General features: G+C 39.6%; 2 protein-coding genes across 4 annotated transcripts; both read right to left on the bottom strand.

Annotated features, from left to right (window-relative positions):
• Positions 242-1,528, bottom strand: LOC104740507 (peptidyl-prolyl cis-trans isomerase FKBP17-2, chloroplastic-like). The gene is made up of 3 exons (XM_010461123.2): positions 1,106-1,528; positions 968-1,012; positions 242-743 (listed from the first exon to the last, which is right to left on the bottom strand). The coding sequence occupies exons 1-3, from the start codon at positions 1,444-1,446 to the stop codon at positions 383-385; spliced, it is 747 nt and encodes a 248-aa protein (XP_010459425.1). The 5' UTR covers positions 1,447-1,528; the 3' UTR covers positions 242-382.
• LOC104740506 (serine/threonine-protein kinase EDR1-like) lies at positions 1,596-7,206 on the bottom strand. 3 transcript variants are annotated; one of them, XM_010461120.2, is made up of 14 exons: positions 7,111-7,206; positions 6,060-6,626; positions 5,439-5,879; positions 5,142-5,245; positions 3,761-4,902; positions 3,635-3,675; positions 3,438-3,506; positions 3,233-3,333; positions 2,987-3,065; positions 2,785-2,883; positions 2,645-2,713; positions 2,401-2,450; positions 2,104-2,280; positions 1,596-1,988 (listed from the first exon to the last, which is right to left on the bottom strand). In XM_010461120.2, the coding sequence occupies exons 1-14, from the start codon at positions 7,189-7,191 to the stop codon at positions 1,850-1,852; spliced, it is 3,159 nt and encodes a 1,052-aa protein (XP_010459422.1). In that variant the 5' UTR covers positions 7,192-7,206; the 3' UTR covers positions 1,596-1,849. The 3 variants fall into 3 exon arrangements, 2 of the variants coding, with proteins under 2 accessions (XP_010459422.1, XP_010459423.1); XM_010461121.2 differs by having other exon boundaries at positions 6,060-6,630; positions 7,111-7,185; XR_760190.2 differs by lacking the exon at positions 1,596-1,988 and having other exon boundaries at positions 2,149-2,280; positions 3,233-3,365; positions 3,438-3,502.

Raw genomic sequence — 8,068 nt, 5'->3', positions numbered from 1 at the left:
CCCCCCCAGCTCTTAAATTTCTCACAAAAATGCACCCAAAACAATTGACATTACGGTGACAATGGCGGTGATAGCTAGGTAATGCGAATCGATCACTTTCACCATTCTCTCCGACCAATCAATTTCTCCAAACTCCGCGCCGCCTCCAGATTCCTAATCCTCGTTGTTCCTTTCTTCGTTCACAGAAAAGCCCAGCCGATAAAAGTATTCCTCTTCGTAATCGTGGCTAAGACTTTATCAATGTCCCAAATACGTTTAAACCACATATACAAATATTAATATAGATTTACATTATAAAAGTCAACATTTTGACCCGGTTTTGTTCGGTTTATTTAATCTCATATTTGGCAATGAAACCAAAAAAAGCTATACAAAATATAAATCAAGCAGGTGCGATTGAGACTCTATCAATCTCAATTACATACTCCAACGAAGCATTGGGAGGAATCTGCAAACCCGATTCAAGTTCAGCACCTTCCTCTCCAAATCCTAACGACGGTGGAACGATCACTCTGCGTTTACCTCCAGCCTTCATCGACCTTAGAATATAATCTATGCCTTCACATAATCCTTTGCTGTATGGTTTTGAACCCACCACAAGTGCTAATGGCTTCTTCTTGCCTTTGCTTCCAAATGTATCCACGACTACTTGTCCGGTTCCTTGCACTTGACCCTTTAGATCAATCACTACCAAGTCTCCTGCCCTTGGTGTCGCTCCTCCTCCAACCCGTAGATCATAGTACCTACAAAGGTTATAGATCAGTAACTGATTCAAGAGCTGTCTGGTTTTGTTATGAACGTCTGATATATTCTTCAGTACATAAGGAAAAGGAGACACATTGCTACATCAATAGCTTCAATGGTTGTTTACACAACTTGTAAGCAGGTAATTAAAATACAATCCATGGATGAAAAGCTCATACAACTTTTTAATACTCTAGTAACTTATGGCAAAATTGTAAAGTACCTTATGCCATTGGGTAACACAATCTCTTTCTCTTCTTCTACATCTCTGCAAAACCCCAAACAAAAGAAACAAGTTGAGAATCCAAAACTTCATTCTTTGTGATCAGATCAGCCATGTGAAGAAATATATATTAAAGACCTGGTGTTAGCTACTTCCTGAGAAACCTCAATCCGAGTCTTGATCTGTTCGGAGATGACTCCGAAAGCGAGAAACCCCGCCCAGGCAAGACCCGCGCCGATTCCAAACCGCCGCGTCAAGGAAGAAGCGATCCAATCCGTCGTCTCAACGGTCTTCTTCCTCTTCTGCTGCGATGTCAGCGGTTGAGACGGAGAAGGAGGACGAGGAGGAGAAGAAGAAGAAGACTCAGGCTCCGGCGGAGTGGAAGAAGAGGCGTAGCAAAGATGATGGGACGGTGTCGTTTTGGTGAAAGGCTGTGAGACTCTGAGAAAAGGAGCCGTAGCAGTGAATAGATTCGCCATTTTCAGCTCTCTCTAATTTATGATATCTTCTTCTTGTGATGATGAAGTTATTGATGTTATTTCAAGACAGAACAGAACAGAAGCTTATTCTATTTATTGTTTAGTAACGAAATAATCAAAAATAATTCAGTTTTTGCAACAGATAATAATAGTAACAGTTAATACTGTACTTTGAATTTCGTATATAAGAGAAGTGAAAGTTCAATTCTCAATGATTTTTTTTTATCATTGACAAAATAATTTCTTTTTCCTCCTTTTTTTTTCCTTTTTTTTTTTCTTGTCATTCATTTTTTTTTTTTACAATTTGTAAACAAAAACATGGTGAATACACACACATGAACAGCAAGCACATCACAGAACACAATATGTAAAGAATTGATCCCACCATCATCATCCATTGTTGTTATTGTTCCTGCTCATCAGTGGTCAGTGAAGAAGAACTGGGAACTCCTGCTCTCTGGTTGTTCGGACCCATTATAGGTTTCTGTAGCTGCTTTAGAGAAGCCATGATCTCTACAAAACTTGGTCTTAACCTTGGATCCCTACCAATAATACCAGATCAAATATTTAATAAGCCATTACAGACAGACCAGAGCTAATTTCCATTGACAAAAGCTATAGAATCATCACTCTGCTACTACAAAAAAAATGACTTACGTCTGCCAACATTTCCTGATGATCTCTGCAATTCCAGGATCCACATACTCTGGGATTTCAAGTCTTCGATGTTGAAACCCTACTGCACCAACAACTTGCATTGGGTTCATTTTCCCCCATGGTTGCTGTAACGTGAAGAGTTCCCACAGAATAACTCCATAGCTATACACATCACACCTGTTTTCACATTATATGTTACCTCGTTCTTATAAGGGAACATTACATGAGGAAAAATATAATAATAAGCTAGAAGCATGTTTCTCTTTTAATAAGGAGAGCTTAAGAAAAAAACCCTACTTTTCATCCGCTGGTTCGTTTCTAAGCACTTCTGGAGCCATCCATTCAGCCTGAAATGAGAAAACACACAACATCACGTTTAGCTAAGATCAATGAGCTAACAAGTAAGAGATGAGGTCGTTTCTGATGATAATTGACTGTGGAATAATGTTCCTCCGCTTGATGAACTGATAATCTACTCAATCTTTTTAGTTGACATTAAACTATCCTAGTGGAGAACAGTGAATTTCTTCTAGCAGCTTACCGTGCCTGCTGTTGACTTTGAAGACAGGTATGTGCTTACTTTCATTCTAGACAACCCAAAATCGCACACCTGAGAAATATGCAAGCCATTAAGAGATATAACAGGAGCTAAAATGAAATTAGGGAGGAAGAATTACTGACCTTGACAACCCAGTTTTTGTCAACTAAGAGGTTTGGGGATTTAAGATCACGATGGACAATTACCGGATTACAGCTGTGTAAATAATTCATTCCACGGGCCTGCAAATGTTCGAGGTTATTTTGTTTTTGTAAGAAACAACCAAGAAGATACAAAAATATAGTAAAGGTAAAAAAGGAGAGGAAGAGAAATGAGTAGTCATACAGCATCCAGAGCCATCCTCAGACGTTTTCGCTCATCTAGTTGGTTATTTGGCCTGTGGATTAACCTATACAAGCTACCTCTGCACAAGCAAAATTTTCTTATAAGCTGGAAAATACACACAGAAATGAGAACGATGAGTCTTAGCTCTGCTCACTAATAGATGATGGGACAGGGGTAGTTATCATCAACGATATGCAAATCAGATAGCATGAAAACAAATAAATCATGAAACAGATCATAGCATACCTAGGAAGAAATTCTGTAACAATTGAGAGATTTGGAGGACGAGTTACAGCTCCCATGAAGAGAACAATGTTGGGGTGTCTGAGCCTTCTCATCATCCGGACCTTGAATCGAGTCGAAATGAAACGTTACGAATCTGTCATTTAGCGGTTAATGTTTGACACTTGAAAGGGTACAAGAACTTCCAGAGAAGGAAAAGAACTTATACCTCACTTCTGAATTCCTCCAGTGCCTCTCCAGTAATATCTTGGTCAATGAACTTCTTGACAGCCACTGCCTACCAAATCAAGAGTTTCATTGATATTGAAATAATAAGCAAATTTACCACGTATCTCTCATTGTCAGCCAATTAGTAAGCTACATTGATACTGTCTGTATTAAGCTAACGAAATATGAGATACTCACAGTTCCATGCCAATCTCCCCTATACACCTCTCCGTATGATCCTGCATCCAAAGAGGTATATCAAAAATACTTATTTGTTGTAGCACTAGTTACACTAAAGCATGTAGTAGAGCATAAGTTTAGTACCCAGTCCGATACGCTCAGCCACAGTAACTTCTTCCCACAAAATCTCGCATTCAGCCACATCATCAATTGCAGAATCAGATTTTGAACTTTCATTGCCGGTGGATCTGTCGGATATTAGTTCTCCTCCTGAATCTACCCCATGAAGCCCAGCAGAACCAGCATCCCCGTTGCTATGTGAATCTAGTTCAAGCTGCCTGCTCACTGCAGTAGCTGTCGCCACAACTGCAGCAGCAGCTGCAGCAGAAAGTTCTAAGGTGGATGAATCCGAGTTTGCTGACTTGGCAGCAGCAACAACCATGGAAGATGCAACAACAGCCGCTGCAGCTACGGCAACAGGAACATTTCTGGGATAGTCAGTAGATGTTTCAGAATGTGACGAATCAGACTGACCATCAATTTTGCAATCAACAGACATATGACCGAGTCCAGGTCCTGAATGTTCACGTCGATCAAGAGTATTTGTTTTATATTGCGGTCTTGGAAGTGGAGGCAAAAACCTCACAGGGCCAAGATTGCTCTGGTTTCTTCCTTGCTGGATTGTTCCAAAATCTTTCCCTTTCTCATCACTGGATTCAGCCACAGATTTTATTTCAACTGTTGCCTCCACTGAATCTGAATAGACTTCCGAAAATAAGTTTCGAGGAGCAACAACTCCACTTTCAAGTAACACATCATGAAGCTTCTGAGCTAGTTGTGGATTCTCTTTGGCAGCATCGATCATATACTGTGAAACATCTTTGACTTTCATCCTGCGTCCAGCTGGAGAGCTAACACCTTCAGTCCAAGAAGGTGATCTGGCATGGGTGAAAGAATGAGCAGGCTTGCCGGAGAGATGTTGAACAGGAGCCTTATGACCTCCCACAACTTCCCTGCAAAAATTTGGACGAATCATGAGATCTTCTCCACCTTCAGATTGGTTTTCTACCCGGGAATCCTTGGTCCTAGAACGATGTTCTGCAGACCAAGATCCTGCGTGTTCTTCAATTGAGCTCTCGACCCCACTGCTGGAAGAAGCTACATGAGATGAATCAACATCCCTGGGACTGGCAGAGTAGACAGAATCATCATAGTCCAATTGTAGTCCAGCTGCATCAGCGGGGATAAGCGTGCCTGGATCTCCCATAAGATCAACAATGTACTCCCTGAATTTCACATTCGGATGTGTTAGGGAAAATAATTTGCCGCTTGCAGACTGCAATAACAGTATCACATACAAGCATGGAGCATGCTTAATCCTGCTTTCAATTCTAAACGGTTTTGTAGCTATAGCACACACACACAAGTCTATATGCACATATTTCATATGCATTCACATTTTTCTCTACAAGTGACATAAAAATTGTTGAAAGTACATAACGATTGAATTGAATTTGAATGTCACCTGCCATCATCAGTCTTAATGGAGTTCATTGCCACATCATCTGAACCAGTATATTGCTGTCCTTTGACTATTCGACAAGGAACACCGACGCTATCACACAAAACCTACAAATTCTCATAAAAAAAGAAGAGACGAAACACCAAACCGCGTTTTAGAGGTGCAATGAGCTTTGTATGTAATAAATATAGCCAGACAAACACAGGCATTTTGCACAAAATTTCAAACATGCACCACAAAAAGTGACCCTTTTATGCTAATTTTCAAACAAAGCAAAAGTAAAAGAGGGCAGGTACATACTTTGAATAACAAGGCACGATGACGAGCCAATCCGATAGTTAGAGAACCCAGGGGTAAAACCATGCTACGGAGGGTTGCTTTCAAGCTGTAGCTAAGACTCCACCAAGCTCTTAGCGTGCTATCTGGATCCACAACTGGTCCACCCATGTAATCTGCAACTAAAACTGCCAGCTTCCTTACCAGTTCACTGTTCACAAACCCTGAAGAAGACGCTGACTTTGATGTTGCTGCAATATCAAGAGCCTTTTGTTCAAGCCTCAACAGATTAGGATCTTCGCTTCTGTTCACAAGAACAGCATCCCAAGTTACACCATCTGACACAAGTGTCCCCTGAAGATCAACTAAGGGAGGTATTCTTTCCAAGGAAGATTCATTCATTACTCCACACAAGTCATAGAAGCCATCCACAATCTTGTCATCATAGCCAAGACAGTTATAATTCTGCAAAATTCCAGATGATATAAAATTGGTTAGAAGAGACAAGGAAGATTTACTAGTTACGAAATCTCTCTAGGTGGATTCTGCTATCAACTCAACAGTTATTGGTTTCAAGCCCAGTCTATTATTTGCTCAAGTGACTAAGGAATTGTTTCTATTTCTAGCAATGAGTAAAAAACTCACCCAGTATCTATATGCCATGAGTTCAGCCGGAGAATTCTCGGGAGGAGAAGGACGAGAACCTAAACTGAACTGCTTCATAGCCTCAATCTGAGCAGCTTCAGGATCCTCCCTAGCACTTAACTCAAGAGCCAACTGTATCTGGTATTCTTCTTCAACTTCTGGATCCTTGGAATGAGTAGAACCCAAACCCTGCATCCCAGATTCTGACCCACCACCATGTTCCATGGTTGATTCATCCTCTTTACTATTGGCATTGGAAGAAGAAGTAGTAGTAGTAGTAGTAGGGCTTCGTCTTTGAGCAACAGAGCTTAACCAATTGGATAAACCAGAAAAGGGTTTGAATTCAGGGTTATTACTATGAGTAGTATCTAGAGACCTCAAAGAATCAGAAGGAGAAGGTTCTGCATCGCTGGACTTGTTGCTTCGGTTAGAAACAGAACCTTCACCGTCGTCTCGTTGATTGGGAGTGATACGCAGCTTTTTAAGAAATTTCTTCATGTTCATCTTCATACTCCAAATGTCACAGCAGCGAACAACATCGACCCGGAGGAAACTTGTCCACCATCCCTACCTCAAAATCCAAAAAGACAAACTTTTTTGAGCTAAAACCCTAATTCCTCGGCATCAACAACACACACGACCCGGAGATCTGGAACTCAGTCCAGATCAACGGCTCGCCAAAACCTAATAATAACTGCAAATCGGAATCCACAATCAAAAGCAAAAAGACTCTTAAACGGAGATCAGATTTCGATTTCAAGAAAAATACCCAGAAGAATACTTTTTTTATTTATTTATTTATTGGTGATTTCAAAAGCTGATCAAAAAACCCAATAAGAGAGAAACAGATGAAAGTTTCGAGCTTTTTCTTCAGCAAGTAAACAAAACCTCTTTGCTTCTCTCTTGAGTCCTCTGACTCTCTCTCTCTCTCTCTCCTAGAAAGAGAAAGTCCACAAAGACGCCACTTTCTCTGTCTTAAAGTCCGACAAAATTCAACTAAAATAAAATTGCGTAAAAAAAAAAACAGAGTAAGATATAGAGATTGAATTACTAGTAGAGGAGGAAGAGTGGATTTTTTAGCTGGGCGGAGACTTGAATTTTGTTTTGGTGTGACAACATGCAAAACATACATATCCTAAATAAAAATGAAAAGGCATTGCCTTTTTCAACTTTATTATGTTTTTTTCTTTCATCGTCATTGGTCGTTAGGATTTGGAAAGACAAACAAAAAAACGAATTTTGTTCGAAAGACTAGAATTACACATTGCGCCATAAATAATACTAGTAACACATTTTATCAGAAGAATCTTACTCGTAAAAGAAAAAGAAAAAGAAAAAGTAAGAGTAATTCACAAGTGGAATTAGTAAGCACTAAGCACGTGAATTTTTAGAGAAAATATATATTCTTCTTGTTTCTCGTGAGTTTTGTATAGGGCTCGGCATTCGGGTTCGGGTATTATCCATTCGGGTTCGGGTAAACGGGTTTAGAAAAATAGAATATATTGGGTATTTTTAGATATATAGGTTCGGTTCGGTTTGGGTACTATCGGGTTCGGGTCGGTTTGGGTTACAAATTTTAGAACCCGATTGATACCCGAACTACCGGGTACCCGAAAAAATATAATTAAATTTAAATAAATTTAGTTAAATTTTGATTTACATAACAAAATATTTTAGATATTTTGATTATTTTTGATATTTAGGTATAAAACTAAATGAAATATTCAAAATTATAATCATAATTTTGGGGTAATTGCATTATATTAATGATAAATATGTTTATAGGTTTATATGCTCGGGTTTAATGGGTATCCAAACGGGTACCGGGTATTACCCGATCCTAACCCGAACCCACGGATATTAGAAAATAGAACCCAATAGGGTTTTATAGGCAAACTCGTACCCAATCCAAACCCGGTTTTTCGGGTCGAGTTCCGGATTGGGTATTCGGGTACGGTTTTTATGCCCAGGCCTAGTTTTGTAAACAAATATACCTTTTTTTTTACTTT

This window comes from Camelina sativa, chromosome 14 (assembly GCF_000633955.1).
Source record: "Camelina sativa cultivar DH55 chromosome 14, Cs, whole genome shotgun sequence".
In the NCBI taxonomy this organism is placed as follows: Eukaryota; Viridiplantae; Streptophyta; class Magnoliopsida; order Brassicales; family Brassicaceae; genus Camelina; species Camelina sativa.
The sequence above is the reverse complement of the archived record's forward strand: the minus strand, read 5'-3'. Positions and strand labels throughout refer to the sequence as shown.

Bases quoted from the DNA above. Each gene is read 5' to 3' on its own strand.
- LOC104740507 (XM_010461123.2), bottom strand. From the start codon at position 1,446: ATGGCGAATCTATTCACTGCTACGGCTCCTTTTCTCAGAGTCTCACAG. The intron at 1,013-1,105 runs GTCTTTAATATA...GGGGTTTTGCAG, and splicing joins CAGGAAGTAGCTAACACCAG to AGATGTAGAAGAAGAGAAAG. The intron at 744-967 runs GTACTTTACAAT...TAACCTTTGTAG, and splicing joins GTGTTACCCAATGGCATAAG to GTACTATGATCTACGGGTTG.
- LOC104740506 (XM_010461120.2), bottom strand. From the start codon at position 7,191: ATGTATGTTTTGCATGTTGTCACACCAAAACAAAATTCAAGTCTCCGC. The intron at 2,884-2,986 runs GTATGACTACTC...GAACATTTGCAG, and splicing joins TGAGGATGGCTCTGGATGCT to GCCCGTGGAATGAATTATTT. The intron at 2,451-2,644 runs GTAAGCTGCTAG...TTCTCATTTCAG, and splicing joins CAAAGTCAACAGCAGGCACG to GCTGAATGGATGGCTCCAGA.